The 20,942-nt window shown below is 44.4% G+C and overlaps 1 protein-coding gene across 2 annotated transcripts in view; it reads left to right on the forward strand.

Moving 5' to 3' along the window:
• The first annotated feature begins 1,939 nt into the window (after window positions 1-1,939).
• UPF1 (UPF1 RNA helicase and ATPase) overlaps window positions 1,940-20,942 on the forward strand; it is a 37,470-nt gene continuing 18,467 nt past the window's right edge. The window contains exons 1-3 of one of the 2 annotated variants that reach the window (XM_083594395.1): window positions 1,940-2,465; window positions 19,773-19,915; window positions 20,826-20,915. In XM_083594395.1, coding sequence (XP_083450521.1) covers window positions 2,199-2,465; window positions 19,773-19,915; window positions 20,826-20,915 — 500 coding nt within the window. In that variant the 5' untranslated portion in view covers window positions 1,940-2,198. The remainder of the gene's footprint in view (window positions 2,466-19,772; window positions 19,916-20,825; window positions 20,916-20,942) is intronic. The other variant, XM_083594394.1, reaches the window with a different exon arrangement.

The raw sequence follows: 20,942 nt of genomic DNA on the forward strand, positions 1-20,942 counted from the left end.
ATCTTTCATTCCCTTATTTCATCGACCTCCTCACACCTCCCTTTTTGTATTCCACTTCTGTTACTTGTTTCAGCAATTCCTTTCCATCTTTCTCTATTTTTATCATTATGAATATCTTAACATATTTTTAACCTTATTTTCCATTAATACTAAAGTACTTATTTATACTTAACTCCTTATAACATTTCTGCTAAAGCCATAAAGTTTCATTCCAACAATTTTCTAACACTCATTAATTTTACAATATTTCTATATATAAACTTTAAACTTTCCCAATCTTCTTCCACCATCTCTTCTCCCTGGTCTCGGATTCTGCCAGTCATTTCTGTCCATTCCATATAGTTCATCAACCTGGAGATCTTCTGTCCGAGGCTCTTAAATCTTTTCCAAGTCCCTTCTGCAGTTCTTCTTCATATTCTTTGATGCTGAAGATGCTAATGATACGGAAGGAAGGGGGGGCATGCATCCCTTCACCCTCCGCCGGTCACCAGAGGGTCCGAGGCGATGACCTCAAGGGCACCCAGCCCTACACAGACCCCTCAGCCCCCACACCGTTACACAAGCACCACACTCTACCCCAAGCCCCATAAATAAAGTGCCTTTCCCTTTCCTATGCGGGCGAAATAAGCCCGAACTCTTAGGCCTCCTTCCCGCCCTATCTTTACTGTGGGTAGACCGTACAAAGTTATATCCCCATTCGTTTCAATGGCTGCGTTCTATCCAATCAGAACCATGCATTCGTTTTGCAGAGCTAGCTCAGCGAGCTCTTGCACGCCTCATTTAACCTCTTGACAAGCTACTGACGGCTCCCCGCTGGGAGAACAATGGAACCGAAACTTGTGAACTGTAAAAGTGTCAAATCTTGCAACAATGTATCCATTTTGTTTCCGACTTCAATTACCAATATAGAATGAACTAAAACGAACTAAAAATCTTTAAAAAATCGTATAAAATCAACGGTAACTCCAATTTCCTTGGTTTTGGTGTCGATCGACTCAGTCTCTTCAGGACTCCATGACACCTCCCCTGCCTCCATAATCCCTCAAGCGAGATGTCACGTACTCAGGAAGACCCTAATCTGGTCAAATCGCTCTGCCCGGCCTTTCCTCTGGGCAGTGCCAGGCGGCAGACTTTACATATTCGAACTATTGTCTTCTCATCACCGGTACTCAGGAAATGTTTATCTGCGCATATCTCCAGCTCTGCATATTCCCCCTCCCTCCTCTGTATGTTAATCCAGTGTAACCCAACCTCCCTTTAATGTATTCATGATGTCATCTGTGTAACCCAACCTCTCTTTAATGTATTCATGATGTAGCTATGATGTATTTTGCACTGTATTCTGGGACATGGAGGGAAGTTTCAAAGGCTCATGTCACCCCTTTCCCGCTGTTCAATCTCGCCTTGAACCTGTTGCGCAATAAACGTGGATCTTCTGCAGCTTGCTCCTGTCTCCGGCTGAGCTCATTTTTCCTCCGCAGGGACCCGCGGACTTAGTCCGACGAGCTGGGTGGCTGAGCAGCCTCGCACCCATATTTTTACCGGAACACTAAAGAACAGGTCTGGGGGGGGGGGGCACCCAGCCATGCCCCCATTCCCTCCCGACAGACCAGTAAACTCTCCACAGCTAGAACCAAGGTCCATACAATATCTCAAATCATGCTTCCAAGCTCCTCCAGATCCAAAGGCCCCCACAGCTCCAAACACCTCCTGACCCAGATTAAATTGAGGAGAGGCGGGCTTTAAGAGCGAGCCACAGAATCCTGATTGGGTTAAATTGAAATGAGGCGGAGCTTAAGGGACGCCTGGCCCCGCCCCGCCTTTCCTGAGAGCGAGCGAGGACCCCAAAGCGGTTGTGTTCGACGCGCATGCGCCCTCTCTTCACGCGCGCCAGCCCCTGGCAACCCCCGCGCCTGCGCACCGAGGACTCCCCCGCCCCTTCCGCCCCTCGCCGCCTCGCGCCACTTCGCCGCGCAGGTTGGCCCGCCCGCTGATTGGCTGGCTCCGTCCGAGCGTCCGGTCGGCGGCGGCGGTTGAGGCCTAGGCATTCCGCGCAGGCGCAGGAGGCGGCTCGCGCTCGTTCAGTCGCTGGCTCTGAGGGGCGAAGAGGCCTTTTCTTCTGCCGCGCCGTTTGCCGCCTCCGTGAGGGGAGAAGGGGAGGAGCCGCCGCCACTGCCGCCTCAGCCACCGCCGCCATCATGAGCGTGGAGGCGTACGGGCCCAGCTCCCAGACGCTGACTTTCCTGGACACGGAGGAGGCCGAGCTGCTGGGCGCCGACACGCAGGGCTCCGAGTTCGAGTTCACCGACTTCACGCTGCCCAGCCAGACCCAGACGCCGCCCGGAGGAGGAGGAGGAAGCGGCGGGGCCTCCGCGCAGGGCAACCCCGGAGGAGTCTCGGCAGGAGGAGGAGGAGCCGGCGGGCCGCCCTCCGTCGCCCTCTCGCCGGGGCAGCTGGACGCCCAGGTGAGGCCTGCGTGGCGGGGGCGGGTTGCGACTACAGGACTTACTCGGAGAAGACCCATTGCTTTATTATGTGGGAAGCCGCCCAGAGTGGCTGGGCCAACCCAGGCAGATGGCGGGGGTACAAATAATAAAAGTACTTAATAGCAATAATAACAATGGTTATTAGCAGCAATGGGCCTAAGTTTGTGGTCCCGCTTAGGCATGACACACCTAACACGCCTGTTGGTCCTGTCAGTCCACGCGGATGTGTTGGGGCCAAGAAAGGCCTGCTCGGAGTAGGCCCATCGAAAAGTAGCCCAAGTTAGTCGTGCCTGTTAGCTTCCACAGGTTGTGTCCATTTAAGAGCAGACCTGCATCTTATTTAGTCAGGTGCATTAATTTGCTATGGGTTGTGCCCAAGGTGAGTTCTACACAGTGTAGGCCCATTGGAAACACTGGTTGCATTAATCATAGGATTGTAGAGTTGGAAGGGACCTCGATGGTCATCTAGTCCAGCCCCCCCCCCCAGTGCAGGAATCTTAGCTAAAGTATCCAGGACAGATAGCCATCCAGCTTCGGCTTAAAGACCTCAAGGAAGAATATCAGTGGCTTGTGTCTAAGTCTTACTCAGAGCAGACCTGTTGAAAATTACGTAGCTAAGTGAGTCATGTCCATTATTGTCAGTGGGTTGCATCCATTTAAGTTGAACACAGAGTAAACCCATTGAGAAGGATGGACCTAAGTTCATCAGCTGCATTAATTTGAGTGGGTTGTATTTAAGTAAGGTAAGCTAAGAGTAGGCCCATTGAAAACAGTGGGCCTAAGTCATGTCTTTTAATATCAGTAGGTTGTGTCCAATTAAGTCTACACAGAGTAGGCCCACTGAAAATAATGCACTTAAGTTAGTCATGTCCATTAATTTCAGTGGGTTGGGTCCAAGTAAGTTCTGCTCAGAGTAGGCCTTCTCTGAGTAGAACTTTAGACATTTGAAGTCCCTAGTAGCCTATTGATTTCAGTTGGTCTGTGCCAACCACCACCTATTTTTAAAAAATACTTTGATATTGTATTTTTAAAGGGGGTGGGTTGTATTCAACATTAGCCCTACTCAGAATTAGACTCATTGAAGTTAATGGGCAAAACTAATAAGCTTAATACTAGATGTAGCCCATTACTTTCAGCTGATCTACTCTGAGGTATGACTAATGTTGGATACAGCCTATTGAAAATTAGTGGATCTAATTACGTTGCCTCCTTTAAGGGGTCTGCTCTGATTATGACCAACATTAGATTTCTCAGCTGTCTTCCATCATGGAACCCACATGTACTTCCCAAGAGGCCTCCTGGCCAGGCACTTAAGCCCATATTGTTGGGCTCCTAACTCCAGTCACTGACCATGGTGGCTTTTGGCACTGTAGCTCAGTAGTAGAGCACTTCAAAACTCTGGTGAGCTGTTGCCAGTCGCTGTTGGCGGTGCTGAGCTAGATAGACCCAGTAGTCTGACTCTAAGGCAGCTTCCGATGTTCTTATAAGGGAGCTGAAGTCCTCCAACAACATCTGGAGAGAAACAGAAATCCCCAGCCCTTCTTTGGACGTATACTCAAGTAATCCTTTGTGTGGCACTTGGGGAGGCCACAAGGGAAGGGCCTTTCTTGACCCACAATGGGAGAGGCCAAATGCAGATTTTTTTTATACCATTGTGCACTATTAAAAATAGATACATGCCTATGTTATGTAGCATTTTGCTATTAAAAACATCATTTTTTTCACCCTAGAGTTGAGGCATAAGGAATTATGGGAGAATGTATAGCACACCTCAGTATAAAGCTATGTCATGTGTGTGTGTCACAGATACATTTGTATGTGGTTAAAAGTAACTTTCTAGAAAGGAATATTGGGGAAGTGTATGCAAGATGTTGCTTGGTTAAAACAACACTTTTTTCTCTAGGTGGAAGGCAAAAGGAATATGAAAGAAATGTGCCCACAAAATTGTTAGTGTATATGTACACTATAATAAAATAGTGGAATGGATTCAACTAAAAAATACTCAGAGCAGAGCCATTTAAATTAATGGACCTAAATTAGTCTTGTCTGTTATTTTCAATAGGTCTGCTCTGAGGAGGACTAGCATTGGATGCAAGCTAGTATTTTTAGCCACAAAGAGGTGAGGTGAAGGCAATAGTGGGGGTAGTGCATATACAGTGTGTGTCTGTGTATATTAGTTTGTAATTAAAAGCAGTGTTTTCTAGAGAGGAGGTGGAAAATATATCGGGGAACTATGAGTATCTGTCCCCAAGTATTAATGAGAATTACTGGGCAAGTTAAGAAATACTTGGGGAGGGGGTTGTCAATAACGGGCATGTACAACTTCTCCAAGTCAAGTTGCAGGGGAAAGTGAAGGAATACAAGGCAGTATGTGTGCCTAGTTTTAAAGATGGGGGAAGGAGAAGAAATAATGTGGAAGAGAGCTTCATTTGTGTGTATGTAACCTTTCCTGGTTGAAAGCTGTCTTCCTAGGGTTGATGAAAAGAAATATGGTATGTCTCTGTATTAATATTAATGCTCCTGAGAGAAGGACATGGTGGCTTTTCAGTGGAACTTGGTCACCACTAACCTGTAGCTGAGTTGGTACCAGTGTCTGTAATATTGTATTAAAGAGCCTTAGAGTGGGGGTTGACGAAACGTTTCCTGTTTGTGTGTAAATTAGGCATAAAATATTAGAGGAATTCAGTAGTCTTGCAGATAAGTCCCCCAAAGTCACAAGTCCTCAAGCTGGTACTAGTCTGCTTCTTATTATCGCTTAACTTCTAGCCATTTTGTCACTGACCCAGGTCCCTCCCATTTTTTAAAGGCTTCCCTGTCTCATTATCTGAAGGCAACTCTTACTTGTCACAGGTGACTGAGTAAATGACTCTTTACAAAAGCAGAATATAGTTGTGTAGAGTACTTTGTGGTTGAGCAGGAAACAGTGGGGGAGAGAGACTGGAGGGAGCAGAGAGGAACAAATACGTGGCAAATACAACATAACCGTTTGTAGTTAAAGCAACCTTTTAGAGGCGAGGCAATATTAATATTGGGGGCAGGGCAGGCAGTAGTGTACAAGGTAGTTATAAAATGCATATGAGCACTTCCTGGATTAAGTCATTGCTCCTGCAGTAAGGACATGGTTTCTTACCAAACTATGTAAGAGCTTTATTAATGTTCTGTGGATACAGCAACAGGGAGAACAGTAGCTGAACCTCTGAATAACTGGGTGTGGTGTGAACCGGGGGGGGGGGGCAAGGTGCACTCATGCTTAATGAACACATCTTCCCCACACAAGTGCCCAGCTGGCTAAGAGGAGATTCCCAGCCTGCTCTCTGGATTTCCCCTGCCTGGCTGTGTTTGAGGGCTCTGCTCTCAAACCAGGCTTTCTTACGGATCCTTCCTTTGGAGGAGAGTTTAATTGCCTTGTGTGGGTTGTTAAAGGCAGTTAAAGTTTTTCGTTGTGAAGGGTAGAACTTCTGTCTGTACAGGTGTGAGTTTTTGCAGGCCTTCTCTGATAACTTTGTGACTCCTTTATAAGAATCAAATTGTTGGCACACGTTACAAGGTAACCTTGGTGATTTGCCTTTCTATGCCTGTGCATTAATAGAGCTTGATAGATATATTACACGTGGCCTTGTCACTTGGTTCCACCCCACCCACCTTTTTTGACCATATAGATTCAGGAATAATTTCCTGCACTGCTTATCTTCCCCAATAAGTGGATCTTGGTCTGTTACTGCTCCTACAAAAAGAATATTTTGTAACCAAAAAAAAAAGTGTTTTTAAAATGTAAGCCAAAAGCCCTGTCAGCTAATTTCCCTAACACAGTGTTACCTCAGGTTAGGTACTTAATTCGTTCCGGAGATCCGTTCTTAACCTGAAACTGTTCTTAACCTGAAGCACCACTTTAGCTAATGGGGCCTCCTGCTGCTGCTGCGCCGTCGGAGCACGATTTCTGTTCTTATCCTGAAGCAAAGTTCTTAACCCGAGGTACTACTTCTGGGTTAGCGGAGTCTGTAACCTGAAGCGTATGTAACCCGAGGTACCACTGTACAGTAGTGCTCCCTTGTTTTTTTTAAAAAAAGATATTTATTGGAGTTTTACAAAGATATAAATTTAAAAGATCATATAAAAAGAAAGAAATACAATAAAAAAACATAGAAAAATACATAAAGTAAGAAAAGGAAAATAAAAACAAATCCATTTTTGTAACCCTAACTCGTTATCTTATTTCCTTGGCCTCCTCACACCTCCCCTTTTTGTATTCCCATTTAAATAATCAAGTCAGCAAATCCTTACCCTCTTTCGTTTATCTTAACTCTATATCTTAACATATTATAACTCTATATTTTCATCCATTTATCAATTCATTTTTGCATATTCTTATTAACTTTGTTGCTAATGCCACTTATTTTCAGTCCAACATCATTTTAAGATTCATTAATTTTACAATGTTTCTGAAGATAGTCTTTAAATTTCTTCCAGTCTTCTTCCACCAACTCTTCTCCCAGGTCACGGATTCTGCCAGTCATTTCCGCCAATTCCATATAATCCATCACCTTCATCTGCCACTCTTCCAGGGTGGGTAGCTCTTGTGTCTTCCAATACTTTGCAATAAGTATTCTTGCTGCTGTTGCTGCATACATAAAGAAAGTTCTATCCTTCTTTGGCACCAATTGGCCGACTATACCCAGGAGAAAGGCCTCTGGTTTCTTCAGGAAGGTATATTTAAATACCTTTTTCATTTCATTATATATCATCTCCCAGAAAGCCTTAATCTTTGGGCACGTCCACCAAAGGTGAAAGAATGTACCTTCATTTTCTTTACATTTCCAACATTTATTATCGGGCAAATGATAAATTTTCGCAAGCTTGACTGGGGTCATGTACCACCTGTAAATCATTTTCATAATATTTTCTCTTAAGGCATTACATGCCGTAAATTTCATACCGGTGGTCCACAACTGTTCCCAGTCAGCAAACATAATGTTGTGACCAATATCTTGTGCCCATTTAATCATAGCAGATTTAACCGTTTCATCCTGCGTGTTCCATTCTAACAGCAAGTTATACATTCTTGAAAGTATCTTAGTTTTGGGGTCTTAACAATTCTGTTTCCAATTTTGATTTTTCCACCTGGAAGCCAATTTTTTTGTCCAAATTATAGGCCTCTCTTATTTGATAATAATGAAGCCAGTCTCGCACTTTATCTTTTAATTTCTCAAAACTCTGCAGTTTCAATTTATCTCCTTCTTGTTCCAAAATTTCCCAATATTTCGTCCATTTGGCCTCCATATTGAGCTTTTTCTGAGCCTTCGCTTCCATTGGTGACAACCACCTTGGGGTTTTATTTTCCAATAAGTCTTTATATCTTATCCAGACATTGAGCAATGCTTTCCTGACAATATGGTTTTTAAATGCTTTATGTGCTTTAACCTTGTCATACCACAAATATGCATGCCACCCAAAAACATTATTAAAACCTTCTAAGTCCAAAATGTCTGTGTTCTCAAGAAGCAGCCAATCTTTTAACCAGCAGAATGCTGCTGATTCATAGTAAAGTTTAAGGTCCGGCAGGGCAAATCCACCTCTTTCCTTTGCGTCAGTTAGTATTTTAAATTTTATTTTATTCTGGGCTTCTTGCCCTGCCAGACAAATCTAGAAATATCTTTCTGCCACTTCTTGAAACAGTCCATCTTGTCCAAAATTTGCAATGACTGAAACAGAAATAACATTTTTGGCAATACATTCATCTTTATAGCTGCAATTCGACCCCAGTAGTGCTCCCTTGAACCAAGTGTTTGTTTAAATCATATTAAGTGACCCAAACTCCATTGGAACTTTATTCAGACACAAGTTTGAAACTGGTGTGTTCAGTTTGTGGAAACACTCTTCCCAGAAGCAACAGCCATATAAGGCAGGGACTGATGTGAGCCTGGCTTTGCTGGTGGACGCTGATGCAGGCATTGGTAGTCCAAAACATCTGGAAGGAGTGCCAGGCTGGTGAAGGATGGAATAAGCTAGATGCAAGGGGTAAACACATCCATGCCCCTTCCTGAAAATCAAAGGCCTTTCTGGGCAGAAAGTACAAAAGTGAGATGCTTGCATTGCCTTTGTGGAGCAAGAAGACCAAAGCAGCTGTGAAGCCCACTTGTAGCACCCAGTTCAAGCCAGCTGCAGCTTTGAAATTGACAGCTTAGTAAGCATTTCCATCCTTGTCATAGCATATGTAGCCCACTGTATAATTGGTTGGATGATGGGGAGGAGGCCCCACTGCCTTGCCTGTCAGTAATCTCGACAATAACATTTCTCTTGAACTGTATTTGCTCTAGAGATCACACACAGCAGCAGACTTTACACTGCATATTTTCTTCCTTCCTGCTTATTGTTTGTTGTTGTTGTTACCACCACCACCCGCATGTCAGAACCTCATAAGAAATAGAGAGTGAAAGTGAAGCCCTCTTTTCTGGTCTGATGGTGGTCAAACTTGGCTGTCCAGTTTCTAATCTATTAAAAAAACAAAAAAAAAAACCCCAAGATTTACCAGTACAGTGATATCTCGGGTTTCATACGCTTCAGGTTACAGACTCCACTAACCCAGAAATAGTACCTTGGGTTAAGAACTATGCTTCAGGATGAGAAGAGAAATTGTGCTTTGGCAGCGGCGGAAAGCCCCATTAGCTAAAGTGGTGCTTCAGGTTAAGAACAGACCTCAAGAACGAATTAAGTTCTTAACCTGAGGTACCACTGTAAACCCCTAAAAGTGTAAAGGATACCCTTCATAAAAAAAGTAAGTTATGTATAAAAAGTACATAGCAAATCCCCCACCTATCTGACCTGCTGTAACTGGTAATTCTGTGTAGTAGGTAGTCTTCACTGTGGAAAGAGATGGGGCTGCAATCCTAACTATGCTTACTCAGGTGTAAGTCCTATTTAATTCAATGGGGTTTACTGCCTTTTAAGTGGGGGGGGTTAGGATTTGCAGCCCTAACAGCTAATGAGTGAGCTCTTCGTTTGTGGTTTTTGCGTTTTGATTCATGTTTTTGAAAAGCTTTGTATGGGGGTTAGATCTAAGATGGCGTCGTTAGTGGTAGCTCTATTTTGTGCTCCGCGTTGATATATAGTTTTATCAGTATTTATCAGCTCTTCTAAAGCTTTTTTTTTTTTTCTTTTTCCTCTTTTTTAACCGAGCTTAGCAGTTTTAAATTATCACTCTTTTTTATTAACTGCCAAAGGCCTATTTTTAACCAAAAGGGGCTCAGCAAGCCGCCCTATCTTCACGAAGCTGGTAATTAGCAGACGGGGGAGGTCAGCTACTCCTTCGGAAGGACGCCGAGCTTTTTATCTATAAAAAAAGGAAGGAATTGAAGCTGCTATAACCCCAAGAAACACAAGGCAAGTTCAACCCGATAATTATTCCAAGGGACTTTTGTTTTCTTTTCTTCTGCTTCGTTATACTGCCTAGCTACTTTACTGGTTACGCCGTGAGGCTGTTGAATGAGGGAGAAAGACCTAGCTGAATTTTAAACGAAACAAGGCACAGTGTGAAAGCTTAAGACCAGTAATATTTTCTAACATTTTAAATGACTGATACCTCACAAGCCCCAATGTAAATTGCTGGAGAAACTAACAAGTTGGAGAGGTTGGAGAGGTTTAGGAGGCAACTTCCACAAATCGGCACTTCTGCTACTGTTTACTCCAGCTTAGAACAAGAGATAAGCCGCCGTTAAGCAAGCACCCCCTACCATACATCCATATATACCCATATACCCACTATGGTCCTCACCAGGAAAAAATACAAGGACCAAGGAATTTTGCCTAATTCACCACAGAGCCCGATGGAGCGACGAAGGAGACAAAGTAAAATTACCAGCTACTTTCCTCAAAAAGACTCGAGCAAGAGAACTCAGAATGAGAGTATCCTAGATGTAGCTATGCCTTTGCCACTCACAGTGTTGGATTGGTCAACACAGCTAAAGGACTTGCAAACAAACAACAAGAGGACAAACCACCCAACAAATCTGGCCCAAGAACTTGCCATAGCAGAGAATGCTACAAAGGTTAACACAGCCAACACACCTGATGCCAATCCTCATTCGTCACCGCTGGAACTTGGAGGTAATCTTTCAACCCATTGGTTGAAAGCCAATGACTGCGGAACAAAAATGTGGGGCGATTATCCTCAGGAGCAGATATACCAGATTTCTAAGGATCTCCTTAACGTTAAAAATTTTTTAGCGATAACAAACGGGCTGCTCCTGACCCTAGTGGATAATTTTAAACAACATGTGAGCGCTTCAGACCAGAATACAAATCCCCTAGCCAGCCCGGATCCACCACTCCCCAGCAAACCCCGGAGGAAAAAAGCCGAGCCTAAGATGAAGAAAAGCAAAAACATGAAAAACCCAAGGCGGCTTAAGACAACTCACCGCACCTGTAAAAAATATTGGCAGAAGCTCTTTAACCTTCTTCCATCTCTTTCCATAAGTGGAACAAACAAATCCAACTCGAGTGCCATCAAAGAGACACGTAAAGTAGATACACCCATAAAAGAATCTAAATCAAGTTTTGAAGAATCAACACCGAGCAGGGACAAAGGAACTAATCCATCTGCAGTTATACCGCCCCAGAGTCCTCTTATGGCCAGCACAGAATCTGTAGACAGAGGTGAGCAGGCGACCCAAACTACTGAGGGGAACCACTCCTCCCAAGTTCGACAGATGTTGTGTCCCAAAAGAGAATGGAGTTTAGTCCTAATCCCACAAAAGCTTGTCTTTGCTAACTACCCTAAACCGCATAAATTTTATGCAGGGTTGGACCGTATAGACCACTTTTTGTTCATTATAAGTGGCATTCTACCGGGGGTAGTAAAAGCAACTGACATAGCCGCTATAGAGTATCTACATCAAGATGATTGCTCGGTACGAGCATTGATTACTTTTTTAGATCATAATCTGGCCAGTTTCATCTTTAGAGCTAAAAACCTATTCAAAAAAGAAAGAATAGTCCTATTAAGAATATTTGAAAATAGAGCACCTGCAACCTCTCTGATGGGGCCCAAGAGCATAGGAATGGAAGTTCACAAAGGGGAAAAAACCAACCACCAAAACCATCGAAATAGAAAGCATAAGCTCCAGCAGGATCATCCCCACCAAACAGCACCAAATGAAAAAAAGGAAGCCTCACATCCAACTAGCGTCGGGCCTCTCACGTGGGATAGTGAGGACTCCGCTTGGGAAGAAGAACTCTCGCTGATAAAGCGATTCTGGTCACTGCATTCCCCAGCTCAAGCTGAGATCCTGAAAAGACTTGATTTACTTCGAAGCAGACTAGAAAAAAAGGATGATCAAGGTGAGACAATGAAGGACCCTTATGTGCAACCCATATCTCCCAAATGTCTGGTGGATAAGAAGACAGTGGGAGGCACCTTTAAATGTGTAGACGTGGAATTACAATCTGAGCCCCCTGTGATGTACAATAAAGTAAGACCAAATCAAGGTGTGAAACCTCAAAGCTCCTGGCACAGCTATCTCAAATTGTCTTCGAATGAATTAGCTTCCCCCCCAACTCCAAAAACTAGCCCCAAATCACCAAGAAAAGAGGACCACTACACTCTCTCCAAGCAGTCAGCCCCGAAAAGAGCCAACGGGTGTGTTTTTTTAGACACCAAAGAATTGCTGGACATGGTGGTGTCATAGATCCAGCTCCCCGAAGGGCCCGGGGCCTAAAAGTGCTGTCTTGGAATATCGCGGGTTGGCACGCCAAGAAAAATAATCAACAATTTTTGTGTTACCTTAAGCAATTTGACATCATCTTCTTTCAGGAGACATGGCAGAATGACCCTATATTTCTTAATGGGTATAACTGCCACTACCTGCCTGCCTCTCCATCTCTGAGGGGCGGCAGATCTAGTGGTGGCTTAGCTTGCTTCATTTCCACGGAGCTGGCGCATTCTCTAACAGCCCTACCTAACTGCAATTCTGTAGCAACAGCCGCTCTACTTAGCTTCAAGAGAACTACTCTCTTGCTGGTCAATGTCTATATTCCCCCAGGCCAAAAAAACCCCGTTGTCAAGGCTACATGGGCTGAGCTAGAGGCGTTTTTAGAGCCTCTCGAATCTACTTACCCGTCTGCCCTGACCATTGTGTGCGGAGACTTCAACGCTCGCATAGGAACAGATGACAACAGTCTATACACTCATTTCAACCAATTTATGGACCCCGAAGAACAGACGGATATTGACGCGACACGACTGTCCAAAGATAGCAGAAGTAATTTCTCAGGTCTCTGCTTAGTGCAGGCTGCCAGACGGAGGGAACTGCTGATATTAAACGGCAATATAGAGGGGGACCGCCCCGGGGAATATACCCATTTCTCCAAGGCTGGGGGAAGCGTTATAGATTATATCTTAATCTCAAGATTTGCTCACAGCTTTGTAAGGAAGTTTCAAGTGGGCCACAATACTCTGAGTGATCACCTGCCTCTAATTTTAGAGCTTGCAGGTCGGCCTTTTGACTATTCTATTGCCGAGCCACAATATATACCTTCTGCAAATTTGGTTATACCTGCCCCCAAAAGACTCAAATGGTCCCCAATACTGAATGAAAACCTAACCCTCCTTCTTCAGTCAGTAGAGTTAAAGCGTATTCGCTCCGCTATCGTATCAGGCAATTCAGTAGCTGCGATCATGGAACGCTTTAAATTACTTTTGGAAAGATTGAAACCCCATTTAACAACAGTGATACATTGCTCCGCTACAAAGAGGGCAAAGGACGGAGCTAGCTGGTTTGACCTGGAGTGCAGGCAAACAAGGAGACAAACGAGAACAGCCTACCGGAGATACAGGAAATCAGGGACTGCCCTCCTACTTAACGCTTATATTTATCTGAGACGGTCTTACAAACAATTACTAAGGAGAAAGAAATTGGAAGCTGAAAGAGCCGCTTGGCACAGTTTGGTTAAGGCATCGCACGAGAAAGATACTACTTGTTTTTGGCGAACCATATCTGGTCTACTGGACCAGGAGCGTACTAATTCCATCTGTACAGTGGAACCAATGGAGTGGTTGCGCCATTTTCAATCGTTGTTCTATGACCAGGAAGCCCAACATTACAAACTATGCATCCAATTGGAGGACCTACCTCATTGGCCACCAGTAACTGCGAAGGAAGTTGAGAATTTAATCGCACAACTAAAGAACAACAAGGCCCCAGGGAATGATTACATCCCTGCCGAACTTCTGAAGTCCAACATTGGCTGGTGGGCCCCCCTGCTGGCGTCTTTATTTTCTTGGATCGACTCAACGGGTTTACTCCCAGATGGTTGGACTGAGGCAATAATTATCCCAATCTACAAAAAAGGACCCATGACAGACCCGGCGAGTTATAGACCAATCAGCCTTCTGCCTATACCCAGCAAACTATATGCTAAACATCTTTATACCAAGCTAACTAGCTGGCTGGAAACTGAAGCCATTCTAGCGGAAGAGCAAGCGGGTTTCAGGCAAGGCAGATCCACCATAGACCATTGCTTCATCTTAGCCTATTTAATTGACAAATATGCTAAAAAATCCCGTGGGGTGTTATATGCAGCCTTTATCGATCTAAAGGCTGCTTTCGATTCAATTCCACGTGTAAGACTCTGGGATAAATTGAGCACATCAAGTATAGACAAAAGACTATTATTTCTGATGAGCTGTTTGTATAAAGACACGGTGCTGCATGTAAGAACTTCGTTAAATGGCCATCTTATAGGACCAGTTCCTGTCAGTAAGGGGGTCAAGCAAGGTTGCATCCTGGCCCCAGTTCTATTCAACATCTACATCAACGATATGGTTAACTGTTTGTCATCTCCGGACTTCCACGCCCCCAAACTGGCTGACAAAGCAATATCAGTGCTTTTGTACGCCGACGATGCGATACTCCTATCCCGAACAAGAATAGGCTTAAATAGGCTCATAGGTGAATTCTCAGCATACTGTAGGAGAGAGCAACTTGCAATAAACTATCAGAAAACCAAAACTATGGTTTTTGCAAGGAAACACAGACAGTATAGCTGGAGGATGGATAACCAGACAATTGAACAAGTCAAAGCCTTCAAATATCTGGGTATCGTTTTCCAGTCGACTGGGTCCTGGGATGTCCATCAAAAATGTGCCAAAGAAAAAGCAGCTCAAAGTATCAAGATGCTGTCCCGCTTCTTCTACACGAAGGGGGGCAGATACATCCCAGCAGCCCTTGAAGTTTATCAAGCAAAACCTCTGGCGCAGTTACTGTATGGGGCGCAAATCTGGACGGGGAACCACTGCTCCAGTCTTGAATCTGTCCAGTCTAAATTTCTAAGGCAGATTCTCGGTGTCCCCTCCTGTGTTCCAAACGCAGCATTAAGACTCGAGACCTGCCTTCCATCTGTGGAAACTCGGACTTGGCAGAGAACACTCAACTATTGGCTTCGTCTTAATCTGAATCCACCTGGTCTACTGCCTTTAGTAATGCAAGACTCTCACAAAAGCAAGTGGTTCAAAACCGTGCATCAAAAACTCCTTACATGCGGTCTGCACTCACAGTCCCTATTATCAATGGGCCTCATCAAAGCAAAGAGTCTAATAGGCCAGCGCCTGAAAGACATCGAACGACAAAACAACCTGACCATCTTAAAGAAACTGTGCCCATGGTATACCTACTTTCCCCCTTCTCATTTTGACTCTCCAGCTTCATACTTGTCTAAACTAACCATCCCGAAATACAGACGTGCCTTTACATTGGCTAGATGGGATGTTCTCCCCTCTGCTGTACTCGAAGGTCGTTACCAAAAGACTCCATTTGAAAAACGACTCTGCCCATGTGGAGATGGTAACACGGAAACAGTGTCTCACGTCCTTCTTTCTTGCCCCCTCTACAAAGACCTAAGGAATGAGATTATTACTCCACTCATTCTCTCCAACCCCGGCCGTTCATCAGACACTACACTGTATTTTCTATTATCTGATACGGAAAGTCAGATAACAGAGAAGGTCGCGAGGTACATCGAGAGAGCTGCGAAATTGAGGGCCACCATCTGAGTGACAGACTTGTTCATCCGACGGACCACCTTTTGCCTGTTCTTTTCTTCCTTTTATCTCTATTTTTTACTTTTAACTCTTGTACAGCTGTGGCCTGTTGGCTTTGCTAATAAAGTTTTGTTGTTGTTGTTTATCTTGACATATCTTTGTATGGGTGTTTTTTTGCAAACCAAGCACTACATAGTCAGATTATGTTTTAGTATGCTGGGTTTCCCCAAAAACAGCTGCTGCCTTTTCCAGGATCCATGTGGACATTGCTGTCTCCATTGTAACTGTGCACAAGTCATTCTCTCTCACATACAGATACACACACACCTTAGCTCAGAGCTTTCCAAATTGTGTGTTGTGACACGTTAGTGTGTTGGCTGCAGTGTGTAGTGTCATACAAATGCTCCCTGTGTTCCTCCCGGGGCTGGAAAGCAGTGTTAGAAACCTATGAAAGCTAGGAGGTAAATGGCGCCTTAAACCTAGGTTATGGGTGCAACAGTGGAATGTCTAGGCACACTTTTTTATAACAAGAATACAAAGCTGAAAATGAATGAACTGCGGCTAAAATATTATGTTCATTTTTCAAATGGTCTAGTCCTTCCCCTGCCCACCCCCTATTATTCTTAAGGGGGTCTCTTCTCCAGTCTTCAGAGAGTAGCTGGAAGTGGGGAGGCAGAAAAAAGGTCCTCCTTTCCTTCCACTATGCAATTTTAATCTGAAATCTTAGGCACAGGGCTGCTGCTTTTTCAGCCAATCTTGCCTGCTTTCTTTTGGCTCCTCCAGGGATCTTCAGTAGCCCAGAGCGCAGAAACTGCTTGCGCTAATGAAATTCTCTGTCGCAAAATGCACCTAGAACAATGGGAGTTTCAAACATGGCTGGAAAGGGGTTGGTTTAACCTCCAGTTTGCTAGTGAAACTGAATTACTGTGTCGCAAAATGATGCATGTCTAAAAAGTGTGTCACCAACTTGAAAAGTTTGGAAAGCTCTGCCTTAGCTGATGAAACCCCATCCCCTTTCTCCAATACTTCAAGGTGTGTGTGTGGTGGTGGTAGTTGTTTTAAGAAAAGAAACAGGTGTGTAGCTGAATATAATCTAATTACCTGTTTGGAAAGAGTTAAACATAGTAAACAATCACCCTGGGTTTTTTATAGTTTGCAGATTCTATATATTGGTTCAAGGAGTTCTCAGTGGCAAGCCAAGGTAAAAGAATCTTTTCAGATTGGTTGTTATGGTTTCTTATCTCTTCAGGTTGTATAGGGCTGCTGCTCTTTCAGCCAATCTTGCCTGCTTTCTTTTCCTCCAAGGATCTTAGTTTCTTTTCAGGTTTAAAAGCAGACAGCCACTTTTCACACTTAGTCTTTAAAAAGAAGTGAGCAGAATCCATCTCTGTAATTTGGAAGGAAATCTCCTCGGCATCTATTTGAGCAGCTAGCAATATGAAATTAATGTAATTAGCACTTCCTTTTTGCTCTGTGCCCTCTCCTTCATTTCACCGGTGTGCTGATGTCCTTTTTGCAAGACATTTGCCATGCTTGAGGGTATAAAATGTGTTTCGGTTTTGTGTTTTAGGAAGGATTTTTAAGAAGGATTTTTGTGGCCTTTAAACATAATCATGCTTGACCAGCCAAAGTGTTGGGGGTGGATATGGATAGCCCTGCACACTCTGGGTGTGGAGTGGTCTTGATCAAGTGTCCTCTTCCCAGGACTCATCAGAGGCTCCAACCAGGTCAGGATGTTGCAGAGATGTAAACTATAAAGTACTGTTAAAACACCCAGTCACAGAACTTCCTGTCAAAAACTAGTTAGGACTAGTGTCCTATACAAAGGCATGTTTCCATCTGCTTTTTGAGGTATTTACTTAGTGCAGTAGGGTGATGAACTGGCAGAAATGGCTCCCCCCAACCCCCACATTGTAGCCAGTGTTAGAAACTGAGATATATAAGCTGGGAACCCAGTGGATCCTTAAACCAAAGTTACAGTCACCAAAATGGAATGTCCAGTTGCGATTTTTGGGCAAGACAGCCCTAAAGTCTTATTTTTCAAATTATATACTGACTGTGATTGATTCTCAGTTAAACATTGAATAGTTCAAATGACAACCTTGAGCTAAGGTAAGAACTTTGAGAACTTAAAGAAGAAAAGTCACTTGATCGAGAGACAGTCCACATATATATATTTCAGAAGGTTGACTGCTCCTGCTCAGAATGCACAGAACAAGCATTTTGGTTCCTGATTGTGCAGGTAAAATATAACGGATAGAATTCTACAGGATGTGGTATTAGTGTATGAGAACAAGCGCTAGAATCCAAGTAGAGGCATCCTTTGCCTCAACCTGGCTGCCCACTGACTCCATGTGCATTATGAAACACTCCTCCTTTCATGCCCTCGCACTGACTCCGGTGCAGTGATGAAATTTCATTTTGCTGACTTATTACAAGCAGCCCCAAAAAGGAATCTCTTCCCATATATGCACACATTGCTAGAGTCGAAGAGGGTTTAGAAGAGCCTCCCATTAGGAACAGCTGACGTGTATCATCCCTGTGCACAAGTCAGGACTTGAAGCTGTGCACCATGGAGACACCGAAAATCGAGGGCTCTTCCCAAGCTTCTCTTGCTGCTCAACTAGGTGGTGGGGGGCATATTAAGGGGCCCTTTGGCCCACCATGTGGAGAAGCATTGCTGGCTTAGCCCCTTTTAAAAAATAATGGCTTGCCAAGCAACAGTAGGCTGAGCAGCTGTAAAATTTTCTGTGCTTGTTTTGTAGGTGAAAAAACTCCCCTTTTGTTGCTTTCAGCAGTGGTTTTCAGCCAGTGTGCTATGGTACCCTGGGGTGCCCTGAATGATGGTCAGGGGTGCCGTGGGCAGCACTGGCCACTGTTCCTCTTTCTTTCTTTCTTTCCCTCCCTCTCTCATATGCCCTCTTGCATCTCTGCCTCCCAAAGGCTTGCACAGCTGTTTATTGCAGCAGCCCTGGCTCTAAGCTCCACAGGTGAATGGTGCCTCTGAGAGGCATTTCTCTTTGGGGCAAGGGGGGCGGCTCAGAGACCAGGAGCAACAGCAGCAACTGCCCGGAGGGCTCCCAAGGAAAGGGGAGAGGAGAGGAGGCTGAGGGAACACCCCCACAAGGGAGGGTGTTCAAAAAAGGGTGTGAGGCTGCCAGCTCTGCAGGCAAGGGGTGACATAACTGGGCTCCTGAACCCCACATGGGTGCCACAGAAAGAATGAAGTTGGTTAATGGGAGCTGTGGTCTCAAAAAAGTTGAAAACCTCTGGCTTACAGGACAAGTGGCCTCCTCTCTAAATTCTCTGTGTCCTTATTGGCGCTTTGGTGGCCTATGATGTTGAGCTGAACCTTGTGCTGAGGGTAGATAAGGAATGACGGGGGGGGGGGGGGAAGTGGGGCCTTAGATGGCCTGTCACAGCACAGTCTGGCTTGGGAAAGTGTTTCTGGCACTTGTGGCTATTTCGAGGAATCCGTGTTTTGTGATGTGCAGCTCTTGAAGCGCAAGGCTGACGACTGACTGCGTCATGAAGAGGGGTTTGAAAGGGAATGGAGGTGGGGGGAGAGGGGCAATAACGAGAGCCAGAAGGAAATAAGACTTATGTGGAGGAGTGGGAAAACTAACTTTAAACTAAATCTTTCGTAATAAACTCGTTGGAAGTCTTTATAAAATATTGTTTTATAATGCCTTTTTGATCAGGCATTATGGTGATGAATTCAAGATTCTATGCACTTGACTTCTGTTCATAAGAATTGTCTTCAGGCAACAGAAGTGGGCAGCTTAATAAATTGCTACATGGGCCAACGGCTGCATTGCAAGTCTGCCCTGCTTCATATAGCATTAGCCAGAATGGAGCAGCTGGGTCTGCTCTTCCACCTGCAAGTCTGGTTGTTTGTGGGTTTTAAACAAACCCATGTGTCCAAGTCTTTTGTTCATGTGCACCTGACATTTGGCAGCTTCATCACTCCTAGCTCTTACTTCTGTGAACATCTAGTCCATGGGTAGGCAAACTAAGGCCCGGGGGCTGGATCCGGCCCAATCACCTTCTAAATCCGGCCTGCTGGTGATCCGGGAATCAGCGTGTTTTTACATGAGTAGAATGTGTCCTTTTATTTAAAATGCATCTCTGGGTTATTTGTGGGGCACAGGAATTCGTTCTTTTCTTTTCTTTTCAAAATCTAGTCTGGTCTGAGGGATGGTGGACCAGCCCCCTGCTGAAAAAGTTTGCTGACCCATGTCCATGTTTTGCATTAGGTGAATGGGCCTGACGGCATCCTGCAAAATGGAGCAGTGGATGATAATGTGCCTAAGACCAGCCAGCTCCTTGCTGAACTCAATTTTGAGGAAGACGAGGAAGACACTTACTACACCAAGGACCTTCCAGTGCATGCTTGCAGGTAAGACTGTGTGTATGTGTGTGGACATAATCTAAAATTCAAAGCAGAGTCTAGGAGCCACATGTGGGCAAATAATGGCTCTTTTGGTTGGAGGAGGTCCTCTCACTTGCCTTTTTCACCTCTATTTAAACCTTCATGTGAATTAACCACACACTTTGTACAAATAATCCTCTTGTGTCCATGCAGCAATATAAGTTAGGAGTCCTGGGCATTCTAGGATGTCTTTCACATGACAAGGTGGTGATAGTGGCATTTCTGAGATTTCTGAAGACTTTTCTAGCTAAACTGCTGTCTTCTATTCATGCAAAACAGTGCACCCTCTTTAATTATCCCAATTAAACCCTATTTTCCTGCATTCTTGGTATCTTTACCAGAGAGCACAGATGGGCACCTGTTGGCCTCTGCCACAGGTTTCTTGAACCCTGTTCAGATGCTGCAGCATTTCTCTTTCAATGCTGGTATATTCAACACTCTGACAATGTGCATGTCCTGTGACGACTTAGCAGATTGCACTGTGGTGTCATAAAGCAGAACTGGGACTTGTACTGCTTAATGCCAGCTCTCAGCAGCATGGAGAGAAGGTCTATCTGAAGGTAGCCCTGTTTAGGGAAGTTTTTAAATGTCTGATGTTTTATCACTTTTATTATTAATTCTCAATTAATTCTCATCAATTATATTGGGAGCCTCTCAGAGTGGCTGGGGAAACACAGCCAGATGGGCGGGGTATAAATAATAATAATAATAATAATAATAATAATAATAATAATAATAATAGGTGAAGCAAGGGTGCAACCCAACCAACTTTGGAGGTTTTGGTCTGGGTCAACTTGAACTAGAGAGAACCAAAGGGAAAGCACCCTGGCTTGCCATGCCTTTGAAGCAAAACCTAACAATGTGTCCTCTTCTTTAGCTACTGTGGCATCCATGACCCAGCTTGCGTTGTCTACTGCAACACCAGCAAGAAGTGGTTCTGCAACGGGCGTGGGAATACATCTGGCAGGTGAGCGATGCAGCCACAGAAGTGGTG

Source organism: Podarcis filfolensis, assembly GCF_964270895.1.
Source record: "Podarcis filfolensis genome assembly, chromosome: 18".
Taxonomy (NCBI): Eukaryota; Metazoa; Chordata; class Lepidosauria; order Squamata; family Lacertidae; genus Podarcis; species Podarcis filfolensis.